The sequence below is a fragment of the Maniola jurtina genome, chromosome 13 (genome assembly GCF_905333055.1).
Source record: "Maniola jurtina chromosome 13, ilManJurt1.1, whole genome shotgun sequence".
Taxonomy (NCBI): domain Eukaryota; kingdom Metazoa; phylum Arthropoda; class Insecta; order Lepidoptera; family Nymphalidae; genus Maniola; species Maniola jurtina.
In genome coordinates, this window is record NC_060041.1 from 13823198 (window position 1) to 13844623 (window position 21426).

Here is a 21426-nt window from a genome sequence, read left to right on the forward strand (position 1 = left end):
GCCGGCTCTCGCCGAAACACGCACGGCACCCCTTTAGAACGCTTTCCAGTCAGTTTTAACAAAAAAAAACACTCCAAAAAGGCAGAGCACGCCCGCCAGCTAACACCAACACAGACGAAGTAAGATAATAGTCTGTATCTTATTTTCAGAAAATGGTACATCCGGAACCGATGGAGCGGCCGTCGGCGGCGCGCATCAAGCGAGACCCGCTGCTGAACCCCGGCGGGAACAAGAGCAAAGCTCAGCTGAGGAAGCAACTAATTGTCGCCCGAATGCAGAATGAGTTGCTCTCCAAGAAACTACATGAGGCCTCCAAGTAAGAGATTCTTCTTTTCCTTCCTAGGCTTGCGCCAGAGTGAACTAGAGTTAGGAAACCATCGGTTTTGGTCCTGAATCTGACATCTGTGAAGTGTGAGGTTGAAATTAATAGGGTGCACTTTACTTTACTTAGACTTTAGTTTCAGTTAAAACGAGACAGATTTATGCCAGCGGTATAACGATGTCTCGTTTTAACAGTGTCTTAATTCTGAGCAAAGTCAAAGTGCGCTCTGTAGATCTCAGCCTTAGACTAGGGGTGACATTAAATCAAAGAACGTTGACCCAGTTGTACCTAGCGTCAAATGTAGGTAACATTTGACGCTTGCCAGTGTAGGTGAAGCCTCGACGTTGTGTTACAAGTTTCCTGACTGTCGTGAACTGTGCTTGCGCTTGGCGACAATCAAGCAATGATGAGGTCTAGATTGAAGCCCGCTTGCATAGAAGATGCTTATTTGGCCATGCCTTCAGGTACTCAAGTTTTACGCGGCAAGAGACACGGACACCGCCGGAAGGGCTTTCCATACCTTAACGGTATGTATCAAAAACGTAGTGCATAATTACCAAATACTAATACCTAAAACTAATTTACATAAGTCTCTCTCTCGCGCTCTCGCCCCCCCCCCCCCTCTCTCTGTCTCGTCCTCTCTCTCTCTCTCTCTCGCTCGCCCTCTCTCTCTCTATCTCTCACCCTCTCTCTCGCTCTCTCTCTCTCTTTTTCTCCGTCTCCCTCTCTTCCTCCCTCTCTGCATCGTAGTCATTCTCAGGATGGTGACCCGTTACCAGTAATTGTAGAATAGTAGAGGTTTTCTTTAATCCAGTCTTAGTTTTTATCTAGTGCTTTGGTCTACAAAGTTTGGTGTAAAATTATCACTTTTTCTTGTCTGTAATTAAATAAATAAAAAAATAACAATGGTGTAGGTCTCCAGATCCACATACAACTCGACCAAGAGAACAATTTCTGTTCTTAGGTTTAACGATTTATTATCAAATGTAAGTGATGCTCTCCAAGCTGCGGAGATAACGAAAATATAATGAACTAGAGGATGCCCGCGACTTCGTTAGCGTGGATTTAGATTTTTATAAATCCCGCGTGAACTCTTTGATTTTCCGGGTAAAAAGTAGCCTATGTCCGTCCAAGGGATATAAGCTATTATAATATTAGTATGGATATTAGTATGAATAATGTCAAAAAATAAAGGAAATCTGTAGGTGTTTATTTTTGCGGTGCTGATTTTGAAAATAATATCAATTTAAAGATGGTATGGTACTTTTTGATATAATTCTTTCTATATTACGCTTTTCGGAGTGTTGATTACGAAAATGATATCTATTTTCAGCTTGAAGATAGCGACGTTTGTAACTTTGGCCTTTATTTCCAGGTGCATAAAGTCTTTGACGCCGAGGGCGCCTGCCGGCGTAGCCCAGGAAGGTAAATACCTCACCAGGTCAGCAAAAAGACTGCAGTCCATGTCTGCGACCAAACCCTCCAGAACTACCAGAAAGACGGACGCCGCAACTACAGAAACTCTTAATAATAATATAACTAAAAATACGAATAAAAATAACAACAGTATAAATAAGAATAATAAGAAAACCGTTACGACATAATTTTTCGTGATGTGGAGTAAAAAAATCGTAGCTCGTAAAAATGTCGTTATTATTTTGAGAAGAAAATTGAAAACTGACTGTCAAGGACATTTTTTTGCTTTTTAATATCCTGTTTCTTGAAACATTTAACCAGATTTCTTGTTTCTTACCTAGTTTGACTACAATGATACATAATGACTACAAGTGCCTTCAATGAGTGAAATAACTTATATGTGATCTTTATATACTATGCTTTCTAATCGAATTTACTGTACAAATATGTGATTCATTGATTGAAAGATCGTAACATTGTGATATTCAATCAGTTAGTAATGTTTTTAGTTTTCATTAAAAAAAAACCGGCCAAGTGCGAGTCCGACTCGCGCACTGAGGGTTCCGCACTCAGGTTTTTTTCCAACATTTTGCACGATAACTCAAAAACTATAATGCATAAAAATAAATGAAAATCTGTTTTACAATGTACAGGTACAGACAGCCCTTTCATATAATTACCCACTTGGTATAGTTATCTATCTTTGAAAACAAAGTGATCTGATATTAGGGTTCCGTTTTTCCTTTTGAGGTACGAAACCCTAAAAAAGAGGATATTTCGAATAAAATTTCTCAGCATTATTAGTAGTATCTAATATTTTTTTATTGGAATTTTAGACAAATAAAAATTACGTTTTTTTTAGATTTTTGGTTTTTCTTAAATAAAATCTAACTGCATTGATTTAGTGAAACATTCATAACAAGTATATTCAAAGTCTAAGTCGGTTATTCAAATTTGGTACCATACCATTGTACTCTTTTCGTCTCAATTATTGAATTCGACGGGTAATTTGACGTAATGGTGATAAATAACTACGCGAACTTAAAACGAAAGCTACGAGGGTTCTAAACGCGACTTGGGCTGAGAGGAAGCCCACAACACACTCAGTCGGATATTGCTTATTAGAACTGTATGAATAAATGAATGAATTATATACCTTTATTGACACTACTGACAGTACAGTAGAGTACAAAATCACATAATAAGCAAAATAAAAATATAGGCAGGTACAATTTAACTACTACTGTTAAATTATCACTAAGCTGTAAGATTATTATATTTCGATATATGTTTGAATAACACAATCAATTCCTAGAAATAAATCTTCCATTTTTCTCTTCATGTGATATTTGTTTGGAATGTAATGTTATGTAAGTTAGTTTTATCTATAAGTGTAATATCTTAACTCAGTTTTTTTCATATGTAATAAATTCCTTATAACTATAGAAGGTAATCATTAAAATAGTTTATAATTTATTATAACATATTAACATGCGAGTCCATATTGAAATAAACTTATAACACAATGACTTTTTGTTTGTCGTCTCACAAAAGCAAACCAGTTAATTAATACCCAATGTCTAGTATCCATTAGTGATTTTAAAAAAATAGTTAAAACATTTGAATAAAAAAAAAGTTTGGTATATTAAGAAAAACTACACTTATAGCGAAAAATATAGTAAAAAAAACTTACAGTTATAGTGATTTATCCATCCAGTGAGTGACTGAGTCATCACTAAGCAATTTTAATAAGCCCTCCCCCCACCCACTTTCATTGTAGAGATCGGATACATTGAAACTGTTCGCATTTGTAAGTCAACTAAAAAGTCATGGTGTATTTATTTAAGGCAGGTTTAGATTAAGATATTGAAGTTTTGTTGTCTTTCTCTAAACAAAATTTGCATCTTTTTCTATTTAATATTGCTAAAAAAGGACGGAACATGAATTTCACATTTAAAGATTAAAGAGTGCACGCTACAAAATAAGCTCGCGACTGGCAGCCAGTCGCGAGGTTTGACAGCTCTAAATTAAATTAGGTTCGTCTGTCTTTTTCTTGTTACATAGGTAAGAAGGGAATGCAAATACTATCAAATTTAGTTGCGCTCAGAACCAGCACCATAAGAATACTTTTCAGTGTTTATCCAAAAATGCTTAAATGTACGATGTCAGCGCAAAGTGGTCACCGTCTTAATCTAAATCTACCTTTAGTGTTAAGGCAGCATCAAATATATAAAATAATAAGTAGTTGATAAAAATATTTATACCTATTAATTATAATGTTATGAATGTATAGAATAGAGATGTAAAGAAAATGAAAATATATTCTTGGACCCCTTCAATTTCGAGTGTAAAATTATAATATTCATCCATCCAATACGAATAATTTAAGTTATAAAAATAAAAGTGAGGGTAGATGTTAAAAATATTATTTAAGGTTTAAGTTAATCATTATTAATTATTTATCAGGGTGTCCTAGCTAGGGAGTAATTGACCGTGGTTTTTTAAAATAAAATCTTCAAGGTCAATAATTTAATTAACATTGTTGTGTTAAGCATTTTCAAAATTAGAGTAATTAATTAATTAAGACATACTAAGTTTCTATTTGACTCCATACCTTCAAATATAAAAGGGGCATTCCTTAGATTTGTTTAGCTATAGATTTTCCGTCTACTTTTTATTTTCGTCCATTCTGTAAAAAAAATATGATATTAGTTTTAATATTAAATGCCATATTTAATAGTATTTGTCACTGATGCCTATTCAATTCTACATAGATTGTAAACTTGAAATCGACAGGTCTAATATAGTGCTATACTTTTTCGCAGGGAACCTTGTGAAAGGGATAGCAATACATTTAGGACTATTTTATAGATTTGTGTTAGGACATAATAGGTATTTAAGAGTCTTTGGATGATTGACTCTGTGTGGTTAAATTACAACATTTATGTGATTTTTATATTCATATTTTTTGTATAAACTAAGATCTAATCCGTTTAGTTATTATATTAAGTTATATTTGTTTCCTTCTTCTGTGCCTTTTAGGTTTATCGTAAAACACGTATTTTTTAATACCTAACTTTTGTATTGCTAGATGATCACTAGTTGGCATCACTTAATTTAAATGCCATGTAAACGCACAATATATGAAATATATCCTAAAATAATATCTAAATAAAATGTATAATTGCCCTATTCAAATTGTGACAGGCAAATATAACTGCACCCATAACATACAGCCATGTTAATTAGAGTTGGAACGTTCAACACATTCACATTTCACACATATTCTATTAATTAGCGCAAGTCTCATGAAAATCTCTCTGTCTTTCTCACGTGTGGCCAAGCTTGTGAGCGTGACAGAGAAAGGTATTGTTTTGTTTTTACTACTTTTATAAAATAAGCGTGATTTTTAGTTTTTATACCTATCTGCCAGTTAGGCGATAAAATTGTTTATTTTGAATGTAAAAAAAATGTTTTCTGAAAAAGTTAGATCTGGTAAAACATTAAGAGGGCAATCTCCTGAAATACTGTATATTATTTCTCGCTACTTAATGCATCGCAATAAAAACAGTGATGGAAAGGATTTAAAATTTTTAAGCAGACATTATTTATAGCGTAGAAATTATATTAATACTCAAAAGTCGCGGCACGCAGCGTGCTAAAACATCTTTTCGTGCAACCTCTTTAAAACAATATAAACGTATTTTTTAAACATACTGTATAGTGCGTATTAAATGACTTCTCACGCGCAGTTTTAACTTTGTGCCAAATATCATTACAAAAGCACGATTTTAGTCCTTATTTTAAAGGTCAACCGTACTTTTGACATGACAGCTGATCCATAGAGTTAAAATGGCGCGTGAAACGTCATTTTGTACGGACTATACAATAAAATTGCGTTTTTGTGAGTATACCTTTCAGGAAGTGTCAAAACGTGCTTGTCAACATTTGAATAGGGTTCATATTAAACGGTACGCGCCATGATAGTTGAAAAGTGGGTGATTTACTGTCAATTGAAGCGAATATGTACGGTCGGCCTCAGAATTCGAGAAACTATTGCATCAATGACTGTAGCACTTATGACCTTTTTCTATAAACACGCCAACACGCCTAACACATGTGCATAACCGTGCCACGCGAATATGATCATTAAGGTGCTAAACGAGTTACGGCCTTTGACTGTACATATGGTTAGTCGATCAATCAGATTTTTGAGAAATCTCGTAACGAAATCATCACGTGGTTTTTACATAATCTAATTGGTCGCTTCAGTGGACAGGCGCCCTTACGAGTGGGATAAACGTTTCTTTGGGCCCTGCATTGTACAACAGTTTCACCTTTCATGGCGAGTTCTGCATGACACCGATCCCGCCGCCATATAAAAAAAATACCTTTAGTAATGCTAATTATGTTGGACGCAAATCTCTACGAAATCTACAGGACTGGGTGAGGTCTATAGAGCGTACTTTGACTTTGCTCACACTAGTTTCAGCTAAAACGAGATAGATTTATGCCAGCAATCTCTCTTTTTAACTGTTTCTTAATTATTCTGAGTAAAGTCAAAGTACGTTGTCTAGATTTCAACCTAAAAGCAGGGAACATTGGCTGTAATTTCCCTTTAGGGAAATCCGAACCAAACTGATCGCAAACTTGCAGTGTGGATGCAGGCTGCAGGCTGCAGCTGAGATAACTGCATCAAAAGTCCGCAATGCTCTCACACTGCGTGTTCCTACTGTAAGCGGACTGCGCAGGCCGTCGGCAGTTGCGGATCAATCATATCAACTGCTCTATAACCGTATCCATACTGCAGTTTTGTAATTGACGTGCAGTCAAAATTTAGAATGACTTTTCTTGACCCTTAGGCTGAGACCTGTAGAGCATCCTTTGACTATGTTCAGATTAAGATAGTTAAAGCAAGACAGAATTCACATAAATCTGTCTTGTATTAACTCATAGTGAAGTCCGAGCAAGACAAAGTGCTCTAAGGGCCATCTTTACAGATGGAGATTTGCGTAAAACCGAATTATCACCAATATAATCTAATGTTTGTAACAATACCTCCGAGGGAACCAATAAGCGTTTTATATTATAGTGTAAAATGTTAAATATTTATGGCTTTCCTACTTGGTGGGTTGTCTTAGGATCTCAAGCTTTGTTTAAAAATCTTTTTTAATGTTAATTTCTATATTATTGAAGGATGATTGAAATGTGAAGGTCAAATCTTTGTTTTTTTAGGCTTATAAGCCTCCAGCTCACGTTGGTCTAGCGGTCTCGGCGAAAGTGTATAGAGCCACTTGGCGTATTATTTCTGCATTCGCTCAGCACTGTCTGACTTGTCGTCTGTGTGCTTAGTATGAGATTTGACATTTCACCAAGGTTAATAAAATTCGACATCGAAGTACAATAACGTCAAAGTAAAATGAATCTAAAATTCCTTCATTTAAAGTAAAAAATTCAGGAACACCGATTTTAATTTCACGTTCCCGTTTGGAGCGCGGGTTGTGGATGTATGTACGAACTTGTGCTTTAAAGCTGGGCAATAAAAATTAATTTTACTTTGACAATGAAGTATTTCGACGCTCGAATTATATCAACGTCTTCACTATTCGTAAACTTTCACAGCCATCGCCGAACGCTTAGATCCAACGTGAACTGGTGGCTTGACTTGGTATAATAATCAGCTTCTAGTTTCGAAGTTTGTTTGCTAATTTTTGTATGTCACCATAGACAAGTTATAGAATAGACATGTAGTGTTTCTTCGATTAGATATTATCAAATCAATGTTGTGTTTTCGGTAAAGTTGTAAAGTTATCATTGTTCAGTTAGGTCTAATTTAATTTTTAATTTAAAAAATTCTAAATTATTAAAAAATAAATCTTTTCTTGAATCATTAAAAAAAAATTAACTGTACAAAAATATATATCAAATCATTGTATAAATTAATATAAATATTTGAAACTTTGTAATTGTAACAACATGTCTTTCTTTGGTGTAACATTTGGAGCATGTACATGTCTAGAAAAAGTAAAACCCTCAACTTAGACAGAAAATTCCATTATACAAACGTAGGTGATGAATTTTTGTCTGTATTCTTCCAAGTATGAATATTATGTTGTTGGCTTAAAAGGGCTAGAACCCTGAGCCAATTAAAAAAAAGAATATGCTCATCTAGAATATGCTCCTAGTATAAATTAACGGTTATTCAATTGTGCACTAAGCTTTGACTAAATTGAGATGGCTAAGAACAGACCTTACTGTATCTAATAAGGCTAAGTTTGGTAATTATAAATAAACAATTAATATAAATTACAGTAATTCTGCCTTTAGTTGGTTAAAGAAGTTTTTTAATATCCTGATTTTTCCCCGCTTCTGGCTTGACCAATTTGGATGCAGTTTTTAGTAACATGTAAAAAAGAGAAGGTTTTTAGTTTTTAATCGTTTCAGTTTAGTTATTTTAGTGTACAATCATTGAAAATAAGGGTTATAATACCAAATATTAAAAAAAATTGTAATTTTTTTTGGAACTTAGTTAAAAAAATGTTTTCGATTGTTAATAATTTAGATTTGACCAAAGTTGGTGTCGGTAGCTGTGAATGTATATTTTTGCTAATAAATGATTATTAATAAATGTGCTTGTTTCGATTCATAAATGCTGTTATTATTATTTGTTATAGTAAATCATTTCTCCAAACCACTACTCCAATGAATAGAATAGGTACTTAAATCAACACTATTCGATACAAAATAGCCCGTATTTGCCATCTCGTTCGAGTCCGAGACTAATCTGACTAACGGGAATTCAATACCATAATATCACAATGATGAAATCATGATGAAGATGATGATGACATGGTGCCATCGATGCATGGTGCTCGTTTCAAATAATTCGATCGAACGATGGACCGATTTAGATGGTGCGTATATATATAACGTATTCAAAGATACAGTTCAAAAATCACAAAATGGCAGATGCATAGGTAATTTAAATGTTATCTGTGTTAGCAGTCCATAGAGTAGGATGTATATTAGCAGTCTTCGGTCTTCATAATTTCTGTCAAGTGTCAATTGTATTTGTCAAGTGTCAACTGATAATGTAGAAACTTGAAACTTCAAAACGGATGGTTTTCCTTGAATCTTTGCATTTTTCACTCGGTTTCCTTATTTATAATTTTCGAAACGAAAAGTGTGAAATCAGTTCAATAAAGTATTCGTTAGATTAAACTAAATTGAACAGTAAATGTGTGTCATCAATTCAAAATGGAAGTGATCTGGTTGAAAATAATATTTTTGTTTCTTCCGTACACTTTGAGCCACAGGATTCGTGATGAAATAATATTTCATTACAATAACACGTAAGTTCCTTTTGTGTATTATGTCAATACAACCCTTGCTGTTATGGTTGGTATATTATATTTGAAAGGCTATTTCTTAACCAATTGATTTAATAAAGTATCTGCAATGTGCATGCAAGTATTCAAACGCATAATTGAGTAATTCTTTGTAACCAATGTGTAGCCTAATCTAAGCTCTAACTTAGAATCATCATCAACCACCACTGTTGAACGATGATCACAAAATCTAAATTCACCAATTTTCAGATTGTCAATCACAGATTAAATCCAGTGCCCAGTGGTAGACTTATTTATTTATTTATTTATTTAATAATAATATCTCAGCATGTCACTTATAGGTTTTAGGATATGAAACTCATTATCATCACCAACCCACCACCATACTGGCCTGGATGTGGATTGTGAATGTGTGAAGTGTGGATTGGTAGACTTCACACACCTTTGAGAACATTATGGAGAACTCACAAGCATGCAGTATCCCTCTTCCATAATCATCCAAGCATGTGATATTTAATTGATCAAAACACACATAACTCTGAAAGTTAGAGAACTATCTTATTCATTTAGATGGTTATTATCTGATGGCTTTTTGATAGGTAAAAAATAAAAATCATTAGCTTATCTTATTTTTTATGAATCATTTCTACAAAACATAAGTACCTAGATAATATATGGGTTATCTAAATTGTCTTCATAACAATACATCATTATTATTGATCAATATAAGTATAATATCTAGTCAATAAAATGGATTCTTTTATCTTTTCAGATATAAATACAATGAACCCTACACAGTGGAAGTTAGTAAAACCACTGAGTATATAATGGAGTTTGCAGGAGTAAGTTGTGCGTTTCTCAACTGAATGATAATTAACTTTTTTTTGAACTTTTTACGGTTCCGTACCTCAAAAACAAAGGAATCCTTGTAGGATCACTTTGTTGTCTGTCAAACCCGTCAAACGAATGAAAACCTATACTTTCTGTTAGCCTAGAATCATGAAGTTTGGTAACTAGCAATGTCTTATGACACAAGTAAAGGAAAAAAATCCAAAAACTGTGAATTTGTGATTACATAAAAAAAATATTACATAATAAAGTGTTATTTCTTGTACAGAGTTGGTTATATGGAATAAATTACCCAAGGATGTGGTTATATCAAGCTCTGTTTACCAATTCAAGAATAGATTAGACAAACATTTGGAAATATCAAAGTACTTCTGATATAGACCCATCCGCAAAAACTGCTTACTCTATTATAAATAAATAAATAATAGAATGAAATCCTTCAAATGCTACTCTGACTCATACTTGACCAGCTTTTTATTGAAGATATTTAAATGTTAACAGGATTTGGAGGAATCTAACACACCTGCCCGGGTGACAGTGGCTAGTGACTTTGCTAATCGCACCTACCCTCTGTTTATTACTGCGAGGCAGCAGAAAGGTACTCATATTCATGAAAATATAAAGTTCAAAACAAAACCAAGCTAATATTGCATTGACATCTAGTTCCCACCTAGGTTTAAAATTTCAAGCCCCTAGCTTCCTGGGAAGTTAGTTTAAAATCGAATCTTGAAAGATTTGTTCCAAACAGACTAACATGAAATCAAGTTAAAAAGACGTTAAAAAGTTATAATATTTTGTCGCGGTCGAAACTGTGCGTCAAGCACACTAACAATGCGCTCACACACACACGCACGCACGCACGCACACACGCACACAAATATGGCCAAACTATCTTCATAGAACATCTAGGTACAAAATAAATAAATTAATAAATAATGTTTTTCAGGCGTGTTCTCATGGCAGTTGCCGATGTTGGTTCAAACCCTGGACATGCTGGAGCAGTTCAGCAACATCTCCCGCACGCTGTGTCCACACAACAACATATTCTCCGAAGACGAGGACACGTGCGGTAAGTGGAACCACACTTATACATATTATTACAATTTCCTCCTGCACGCAGGTGTTTGGAATGCCTGCAATGAAATGTAAGGTAATTTTTTCACACAATAATTCATATTTAATGTTCATCTATCAAATTTTTTTTTAATATAAAGAATATTAGCCATGACTAATAATCATGACTAATATTCTCCTTTCCCCACCAATAAAGCGTAAATCTTGTGCCCGGAGTGGGTACGACAATAGTGCAACCGCTGACCTTTCGGAATTCAGTCCGCTTCTCAACCGTTGAGCTATCGTGGCTCAATCTTTTATCTTCTTCTTTTTCGTCGTAACACTCTTGGCAGAGCGATCGTGGTCATGACGAAGTGCGAGAGTAGCGAGAGGCTGCCCTCAAGGAGGTGTCCTATCACCAATCTTGTGGAACCTTGTAGTTGACGACTTGATAAACAAACTAAACACAAGCGGATTTTACACCATTGGTTATGCTGATGATCTCACCATCTTAATCAGTGGAAAACTAGAGAACACATTATATGAAGTCATGCAACGGGCATTGCGCGTAATCGAAAGATGGTGCAATGAAAATGAACTCACCGTAAATCCAAAGAAAACAGAGATGATTCTGTTTACCAACAAAAGGAAAATAGAGCTAACCAAACCACCAACTCTGTTTAACACAAGCCTCAAACTGTCAACTGAGGTAAAATACCTTGGTGTGACTCTGGACAGCAAGCTCAGCTGGAAAAGGCATACAGAAGATAAAATTAATAAATCGCTTACGATACTAAACCAATGTAAACGCATGCTAGGGAAAAAATGGGGGCTTAAACCAAAGATAATAAAGTGGTTATACCTAGCGGTAGTAAGAAGCTCATTAACATACGCCGCTTTGATATGGTGGCCGAGAACTCTTCTTACGACCGCCCAGCAAGAACTACAGAAATTTCAACGACAAGCATGCCTCGCCATTACAGGCTGCATGAGTACCACACCAACAACAGCACTTGAAATCATACTGGGGATCCCGCCCCTACACTTACAAATCAGAGAAGAAGCAACGCTCGCAGCCTTGAGACTGAAAACCTCAGGTCTATGGAAAGAACAGAACACAAGGCACACTAAAATTCTAGTGCAAAGCATAACCAAAGAACCACGCCTGGAGTGGAAATGTGACAGAACCAGGAAACAACACATACTGGACAAACCATACAAAATATATCCAGAGATAAACATAGATACGAAGTCAACACGGGATGCAATAGAAGTGTACACCGATGGATCCAAAACAAAAACTGGCACAGGAGCAGGGGCCTACTGCCAAGAACTAAACATGAAAATAAGTCACGCACTCGGTAAGGACAACTCTGTCTTCCAAGCAGAGTGTGTAGGCATTACAACCGCAGCCATAGCAATGGCAAATCGACAGGTAAAAAACTTTAAGATTAACATTAACTCAGATAGCCAAGCTGTTCTCAAAGCTTTGGCTAAATTCTGGACAACCTCCGAACTCATACAAGACTGCCATAAGGCTCTGGAAACACTCGCCATGTCGAATGATATCACCCTACGGTGGGTCAAAGGACATGATGGGGACCAGGGAAACGAGGCAGCGGACGCATTAGCACGCAAGGCCACGACGCTGAAGGTGACAGGGCCTCAGCCTATTGTACCCATACCCTTCAGTGAGTATAAAACTTGGTTGCATGAACTAACACTTAAGGAGCATTCCCAATTATGGGCAAACGCAACTGACTGCAGGCAAGCCAAAGAGGCTTTCCCTAACATAGATATACGACAAACTAACAAACTACTCCGCCTGGACAAAGGTAAACTTAGGAAGGTGGTGGGACTCATAACAGGGCATAGCCCACTAAACAAACACCTTTTCGTTATAGGTGTTACCGACAGTCCTCTGTGCAGGGCCTGCATGGAGGTCGATGAGACGCCGACACACGTGCTCCTGGAGTGCATGGTCGTGGCAGAACAACGAGAACGCCATTTGGGTTCCCCAACCTCACTCCATGAAGTCCTCGGCAACCTGGGCGGTCTACTTGGCTTCTGGAGCGAGCTTGGATGGCTGGAGTGAAGACTTCGGCGGGGAGGGGCAACGCACGCACAACAGACGGAAACGTTTAAGTGCGGAAACCAGCCCAGAGAGAAGAAGAAGAAGATGACGAAGTGATGTTTTTGGGGGCAGATGTTATACGCCTCACGAGCATTGACCAATTCTTCCTGCTGGCCGATAGTCCACAGCGGATTTAATTCGGTCGGTCCATCTTGTAGGCGACCCTCCTCGCCCTCTGGTACCCTCCACCTTGCCCTGCCCTAAAAGACGCTCAATGGAGTCACTCTCACGCCGGCAGACATGTCCGAAGAACTTTAGTAGTCTGTACTAACGCCGAAAGACGTTGCTTAATGCGGTGTTTTTGGAGTATAGAGACGAAGAAATATTTATAATCTAGAGAAAACAGACAATCTACAAGTGTGGGCAGTAAATATTGCACATCGAACTTTAGAAAGAGATTTTTGCTTCATAGAGCGTTGTCTCTATCACTCATACCTACTCGTATGTGACGTTTGGTGATCTCAACGATAGAGACAATGCTTTATGAAACAGTTATCTCTTTCTAAAGTTCAATTTGGAATATTTTCTGCTGGGTACTGTACGCTGGGAGCAGAGATAATGTAGACTTAGTATGGGACAGTGTTTAAAGGTAACCTTATTTTAATCGCGTGATATTCAAGTGTATATGAATGTATTTAGCGGTAGATTTTCCTAATGCTTGATGTTTTTTGTTCACGCTTTCTTAGTAAGTGGGAATCGGATCACCGTCTACTGTGGTCCTTTGATACGTAAATACCTACTCTTCTCTTATATATTGTTTCTTGTATATTTCGTTACTTTATTTATCTATGTATTCAAAAGTGGGAATTGACTGACTATCAACGTATAGCTCGTTGTTTTTCTCTCGTAACATAGACTTCCGCTAATAAGAAATCAAATTGCTTATTTTACCTGAACGAAGCCTGGGCAAAACAGCTAGTCTTATGAAGTTGAACGCACTTTAGTCTTCACCATACGCAACGAAAATAACGAACGACCAAATGTGGAACCAGCTTTAGGCTGTGTACACACGAGCCATTTTTGAGGCTTCTATTACATCCATACTAATATTATAAATGCGAAAGTGTGTCTGTCTGTCTGGCTGCTATCTTTTCACGGCCCAACAGTGTAATCGATTCTGGCGAAATTTGGTACAGGGTTAGCTTATATCCCGGGGACGGACATAGGCTACTTTTTATCCCGGAAAATCAAAGAGTTCCCGCGGGATTCCTAAAGACCCATCCACTTAACAGATTTGTATGAAATTGGGTACCGAAGTAGATTGCGTGCGATTGTAATCGAAATAGGCATTTTTTTATCCCGGAAAATCAAACAGTTCCCACGGGATCTGTAAAAATCTAAATCCACGCGGACGAAGTCGCGGGCATCCTCTAGTTAATAATAAATATACCACTTTAGAGACACTACCACTTATGCACTTTAATACGTCGCGTTAAAAGGAAATTGTTGGCAGGAACAAAAGACCCGTGTGTGCACACCTTAAAGCTCGATTCCATGGGACCTCAAGTTTTCACAATTAGGGTCAGCGCACACCAGAAATTCTCTTTCGCATTTTGTTGTTCAGTATGAGTTGAACCGTAAACACAAATTTTTCCTAACAGAACAACTAAAAATATACAAACTACTATTTTCACCCATTTTTTTTTGTTCTAGACATATCATCACTCAACACGCCAATAGTTCACCTGACCTCGTCCTCACCTGACCCCATAAAGGTCACAATCACAGTGGAGACGGTTGAAGATTTCTACATCAACCTCAACTCCGTGACCAATCTAACCAGCACCCCGAGCCAGCCCAAATACTACTTTTTCCCCTTCGACCAGGGGCCAAACAAAATGGTTGATGTGAACTCACAGAGTATAAAGAAAAAGTATATTTGTAACAAGGATTTGGATTTTGAGGAGCAGAAAACTTTAGAAAGGTTGGTATGGTTTTGTTTGCTTTTATTTTTTCTATAGGGGGAGCAGGGATTCAGGTTTTTAAAAATCCTTTGATTTTCAGTGTTAAAAGTAGCCAAACTTCGTCGTAGTCTGTTAAACGGAAAGACCATAAAAACGAAACGAAAAGAATAAGAAGACACAGTTTTAGGTATCTGTTTGGTTTTGAATATAATATTTTGACCTTTTTTTTCTATTCGGATTCAAGTTAGCCCTTGACTGCAATCTCACCTGGTGGTAAGTGATGATGCAGTCTAAGATGGAAGCGGGCTAACATGGGGTATGGCAGTTTTTATTAAAGCCATACACTTTTGGTTTCTACACGGCATCGTACCGGAACGCTAAATCGCTTGGCGGCACGGCTTTGCTGGTAGGGTGGTAACTAGCCACGGCCGAAGCCTCCCACCAAACCAAACCAAAAATGTGTAACCTGAAAGCTTTTATCGTGAATTTTCAATTTCTGATTTTTGCAATAAAGTTTTTTTTCATTCAAAGGTATTTTGTGAAGAGCAATTTAGAGGTGCGGGAGGACTTTGGTTGGCTGTCCAAACCTCAGAGCGTTATCCTTATGATCGAGTCAGATGACGACATATGCGCTGTGGTGTCTATACAGAACTTTTCGGTAAGTACTGTTTATTTAATGCCCCTTTACATTGCTCTAGTCGCTTGATCCAGTCTCACTAAGCTGTCAACACTTTTTTACACAACCAAATAACTTTCAAAAATTTTAAATTCAGTGTTTTTGAAATTTTTTTGTGTATTTTAGTGTCCAGTATTCGACAACGAAAGGGATATATTGTATGACGGCTACTATTTAACTATGACGAGGCGCGGCGGCATTACATTGACGGTAAGTATAAAGTCAAAGTCAAAGTCAAAATCATTTATTCAAACTAGGTACAATTGTACTCCTTTTGATGGTCGAAATTGTTAAATTTGTACTATTATGTATAATAATATGTATTTACTTATTTGAACACTAATAAGGTTATTTTGCTATATTGCTATATTATGTACTGGATGATGTCTGCAACTTAGTCTGCATGGATTTAGGTTTTTTCAAAATCCCTTTTGAACTCTTTTTTCCAGGATAAAATAATAAAAAAAATCTCGTGAACCGTAATAGGTAGGTAGGTTGAAATTTTCACAGAATGTCTATTTCTATTGCCGCTATAACAACGAATAATAAAATTTTCAAAATGGCCGCCATGAAAATAAAAAATGTTGTTTCTTGTACGATGGTGCGAAAACTATTCATGACTGGTTTTTTACACTTTGGGTACAGAGCCATAATAGTAGTAAATTGGGTAGTGATAGTCATATCAAAAATTGCCGAATATCTAGCCCATTTAATGAAATTGCAGCAAGACACGTTCCCGCTCGGCTTCTACATAGTGTTCATAGTGAAGACTTCGGACGACGACTGCACGGGCGGCGTCTCGCCCAACTCCACCGCGCCCAAAATGGCGCAGTACTTCGGCTGGGACGACGCCGTCAGTGTCGACACCAATGATGGCCGAGTCAAGAAGTTTAGGTGAGTTGACAAAAAGTTGACCCGCTGCAGCTTCACTCAAGTGGAATTTTCGGAAATTGGTTAGGGGGTGGAATTTCCAAAAACCTTGCGTGAAGCGTGTGTAACGCGAGTGTGGAGCGTTTGTGGTGTGTGTTTGTTTAGCAAGTGGTGTGTGGGTTCGTGTTTCGACTTTTGAGCTGTTTGTGGTGCGTATGTGGCGCATTTGTGGAGCGTGTGTATGTGGCGCGTGGTTCGTGCAAATTGCCCTCTGGCGCGTGTTTTTTTTTTCTGGCCAACCGACCCGAAATCAAAAAATAGTGCTTTGTAGAAATAGATGGCATAATTTTCGTTCATTATCTATAAAGAAAAAATCATGCTGTCCTGTTCTGTTGCTTAAGTTTCAGTTTTTTTTCAGTTTCAAAGTGATCCAGACAATTTCGTACCAGGAGTACATGATAGCTGCGGGGGCTGCGCTAGGATTCTTCCTGTCTTTCTATGTGGCCTTTATACTGGTCATACTGTGCCAGAGGACGCGACGGAACCACCACGGCGATGGAGGTGAGAGCTTTAGATTGGAGTAGTACATTATTGTCCAGGCCGGAAATAAAGCAATTACCGGCCGGGTAATATTGGAAACTCAAGGCGAAGCCGAGGACTGCCCAAGTGGTTTTGTATTTTTTTTTTTCAAACTAAATGAGGTCGTTAATTGCTATTTCGGCCGAGACTTGTATCGTATTTTTCTCACATTTGCGAGAACTATAAAAAACTTATATGCAAAGGTCATAACCTATACAGCCTGGAACATACAAATTCCAACGTTCATTCATTCAATATTCATTATTTTTTATTCGACTACGGCAAAGCCAAAAGGAAGGGTTATGATTTTAGCAGTCTATATAATGTAATATGTATGTATGTACGTTTGTATTTATATGTGTTCTACCGTAGTGCCTAAACTACTGAACCAATTTTGATGAATGAGGTGTCAATCGATTCGTTATTATGGTCCGCGTGACATTTTATAAAAAAAAATCTATCTGACAGTTGTTACATCCAAAAAAGTGGGGGACTCCAAAAATAAGTAGGATGTCGAATGAAATAGGGAAAAATTCTGAGTTCAAAAATATAAATTATATTGTACAATGTTAAAATGCACAGAGTGACATAAACACAGTTTTATACCATATATATCGCTTTCTATCGGCGTTTCGCGGGTAGTAGTTGGGTTTTAGTGCTGTTTAACTTTATCTTGTAGACTCCCTGGTCGCGCCCGCGATGCCGCACAACAATGCGAACGTGCGCGCGTCGGGCGCGCGGCGTCGACGGCGCGTCATTAACGACGGCAGCAGCAGCTCAACGTCACAGCATTTGGGCGACGGGGAACATGGCGGTAAATTCTTTTCAGCGTTCCGTACCCGAAGGGAATGGGACCCTAATACTAAGACTCCGCTATCCGCCCGTCTGTCTGTCAGCGGGCTGTATCTCGTGAATCGTAATAGGTAGAGAGTTGAACATGGGCCGTGAAAGGCTAGCAGACAGACAGTCAGGCATGTTTTCGTATTATTAATATTAATCTGGATTTTCCATGAAGTGTAGCTAAACACCTGTCCGCTGGACCGATGACCTGAAGAAGGTGGCGGGGAGCGGGTGGATGAGGAAGGCGGAGGACCATGTTTGGTGGCGCGCTCTTGGAAAGGCATATGTCCAGCCGTGAGCGCATACAGGCTGATGGATTGGATTTGTAGTTAAACACTGAAAAATAAATAATATGGCCCTTTACTCTTACTCTACTTATAGGAGGCAGTTCGTCGTCGGACACGGAGTCGGATGAGTCCCCACATGAAGAAGGAAACGATGAATACCCCAACGGCGGTAGACTTTGCGTCGCCAGTCTGGCCAGGTACCTTTTGCGTACGATTAGTACGATTTTGTCCTTATTTTAAAGGTGAACCGTACTTTTGACATGACAGTTGACCCGTAGAGTTTAATGAAGCGTGAGAAGTCATTTTGTACGGACTATATTCTCGTATAATTTTTTTATTTGGTTATCTGAGAGTAACTTTCGATTTCATCCTAGGTGTAAAATTTATTCTACAGTCCGACAAGGCTCTCTTGGCGCGTGGCCAAAATTGGAACTAACGCCGCCATCTTGTGAAGTGTCATGCTGCCCCCCTTGTATGTGGTGTTGCTAAGTAAAAAAATCTAAATTTCAGTTTTTTTTAATATTAGAGTCATTCCATAAACGTACTTTCGCGATATATTCTGATAATAATAATTAATACAGCATAAATGTGTCTGAATCTTATAGCTATATCTAGCACTAGGTAAGTATAGTATTTGAGCAGGTAAACATGATAGGTTGCAAGTCCCTGGCCTATCAATGGTTTTTATGATTCTTTTTCGATGTACAAACAGGAATGGCTTTCCTAATTTCTCATAGTTAAAATTAGATAATACTTACTCGATTTTCAACATTGTCATTTTCAAGATATTCCCTGAACTTGAGAAGATTTTATTTGCTGGCAGCCTTTGTGCTACAACTGCGCCCCCTGTCAATGTCACCCAAGTGCCAAGAAAGCCTTGTCGGACTGTATATTGATGAAATTAGGCCTTAGTGTAATAGTTAGATTCTCACACAGATGTCGTCCGCGCGTGCTGCAGGCTCGCTCTAAGATGTACCTGTGGAATGTTCTGACAGTGGCAGTTTTCTACACTCTGCCCGTCATACAGCTCGTTGTCACCTACCAGCGGGTGAGACTTTAGTTTTATATATGACTTTATATTCATTATAGGTTGGCCACACACACTCGACGGAAAGTGATGATGTGACCTAAGATAAAATGCGTTTACCTGGCAGATGCCTATCAAAATCTATTTAATGTAATTGGTAGGAAACATAGATCGCGGAAGAGTATTCCAAATCTTAGCCATGCATATGAGGAATGATGACGCAAAACGTTCCATGCGTGTGGACTGTAGATGGAATGTCGACGACATAAGGATGGAAACTCCCCTTGCGCGGTGCCGATGGTACTCGTCCCTGAGAAAACAGGCCCCCCCCCCCCTCCCTTCTCTTCATCAAGTGTAATATAAGTCTACAAGCCAACAGACAACAAAGTGATCCTATAAGGGTTCAGTTTTTCCTTTTGAGGTACGGAACTTTAAAAACTCCTCTTTCTCCCCTAGTTGCTGAACCAGTCGGGCAACCAAGACCTGTGCTACTTCAACTTCCTGTGCGCGCATCCTCTGGCGGCGCTGTCGGACTTCAACCACGTGTACTCCAACATCGGCTACGTGTTGCTTGGCGCCTTGTTCCTGGCGCAAGTGTGGCGGCGACACCAGCAGCACAGGACCAAAACACCCACACAAGTAGATATTGTCTCCAGTAGTGGCCGTAGTTGCAAGTTTATTGAACAGCTTTACCACAAAAATATTAATAAAAATATAATAACTTGCCAGATTTCCTTAGACAAGTTCCTCAAGCCAGCTTTTTTTTAATGAAAAATAGTGAGCAAAAAGTTAAATGATTACTGCCACCCATGAACATGCACCAGAGGAACCGCCGATGCGTTGCCGGCCTTTCAGCAATTTGTTGGTCCACCCCTTGTTGTAATCTAGTGGGAACACCGCCGTTGGGAGTTGATTCCATAGTTTGCATATGTGTGGAAGGAAAAGGATCTGACACAACGGGGGTGTAAGTGCATTAGGCACCCAGGTAGTGAGGGCGAAATTGCTTACGTTGGCATGCGGTGCGGTTGTAGAAAAAGGAAGGTGGAATTAGGTCAAACAGCTCTTCAGAGAACTCCATTATAAAGGCGATAGAACACGCAAAGAGAGCTTACATTTATTTCCGCGGTGCTCCAGACTTTCCAACAAGCCAGTTAGTTTGGGATCGTCCACAAGTCAAACAGCCCGCCTTTGGATCCGATCAAATGGAAGGAATTGTACAATTATTTTTGTTTTAGTTTTTGTGGGAAAACGATTAGTATTTAAGATCTAATATAGGTGGTGGTTTGTTGTCAGAAAGAGCTGGGCATACCGCAACACTTCGGGCTACTGTACGCGATGGGCATCGCGCTGGTGAGCGAGGGGCTGCTGTCCGCCGCCTACCACGTCTGCCCCAACAGCATGAACTTCCAGTTTGGTGAGCTGAACTACTGTACACTTGTTTAACCTGGGTATACCTATCATCGGTCATGTACGTGACGTAAGTGCTGTGCATGCTCAAGATCTACCAATCACGGCACCCCGATATAAACGCGCGCGCGCACGCCACGGTCGGCGTACTAGCGCTCATTATACAGGATGTAACCAGAACGCTAGCAAAAACGAAGACAGATATAGTACTGATGATTACTGATAAGCTACCATAAAAAATAGTACGATTTTTTTTAAATCCTGTAATTTTTAAAAGTTCACAATTTGCAAATAAAACATCTGACTGACGCCAGAGATCAACGAACGCACCGTAAATAGTTCACCCGAAGTCAATGCCGCGTCGTAGGTGGGGCATTGACCCGAGTTTTGCACGCTATACAATGCGGGTTTGAAAAATACTAAAACTACAAAATAAGGCAAATGGTTATTAGCATTGGATTGTGTTAAAGTAGTATAATATTAACGCTTTGTTTTTGCTAGCGCTCTGGTTGCACCCTGTATTAATTGCTATAATATCTTATTGAACATTATCTGTGGCCAGATACATCGTTCATGTACGTGACGTCAGTGCTGTGCATGGTCAAGATCTACCAATCACGGCACCCCGACATCAACGCGCGCGCACACGCCACGTTCGGCGTACTGGCGCTCATTATATTTATTGGTAAGCTATTACCATCGATTCTGATTGT

At 38.3% G+C, this 21426-nt stretch overlaps 2 protein-coding genes across 2 annotated transcripts in view; both read left to right on the forward strand.

Annotated features, from left to right (window-relative positions):
• Positions 1-21426, forward strand: part of LOC123871244 (uncharacterized protein C1orf198 homolog) — a 504106-nt gene that overhangs the window by 84766 nt on the left and 397914 nt on the right. The window lies entirely within an intron of this gene.
• Positions 1-21426, forward strand: part of LOC123871006 — a 40798-nt gene that overhangs the window by 14097 nt on the left and 5275 nt on the right. Inside the window, exons 10-27 of the mRNA XM_045914523.1 lie at positions 150-316; positions 1698-1914; positions 6395-6533; positions 8973-9090; positions 9860-9929; positions 10438-10534; positions 10883-11005; positions 14777-15047; positions 15559-15685; positions 15830-15913; positions 16428-16597; positions 16992-17134; positions 17832-17966; positions 18374-18476; positions 19216-19327; positions 19763-19945; positions 20600-20720; positions 21276-21398. Coding sequence (XP_045770479.1) covers positions 150-316; positions 1698-1914; positions 6395-6533; positions 8973-9090; positions 9860-9929; positions 10438-10534; positions 10883-11005; positions 14777-15047; positions 15559-15685; positions 15830-15913; positions 16428-16597; positions 16992-17134; positions 17832-17966; positions 18374-18476; positions 19216-19327; positions 19763-19945; positions 20600-20720; positions 21276-21398 — 2503 coding nt within the window. The remainder of the gene's footprint in view (positions 1-149; positions 317-1697; positions 1915-6394; positions 6534-8972; positions 9091-9859; positions 9930-10437; positions 10535-10882; positions 11006-14776; positions 15048-15558; positions 15686-15829; positions 15914-16427; positions 16598-16991; positions 17135-17831; positions 17967-18373; positions 18477-19215; positions 19328-19762; positions 19946-20599; positions 20721-21275; positions 21399-21426) is intronic.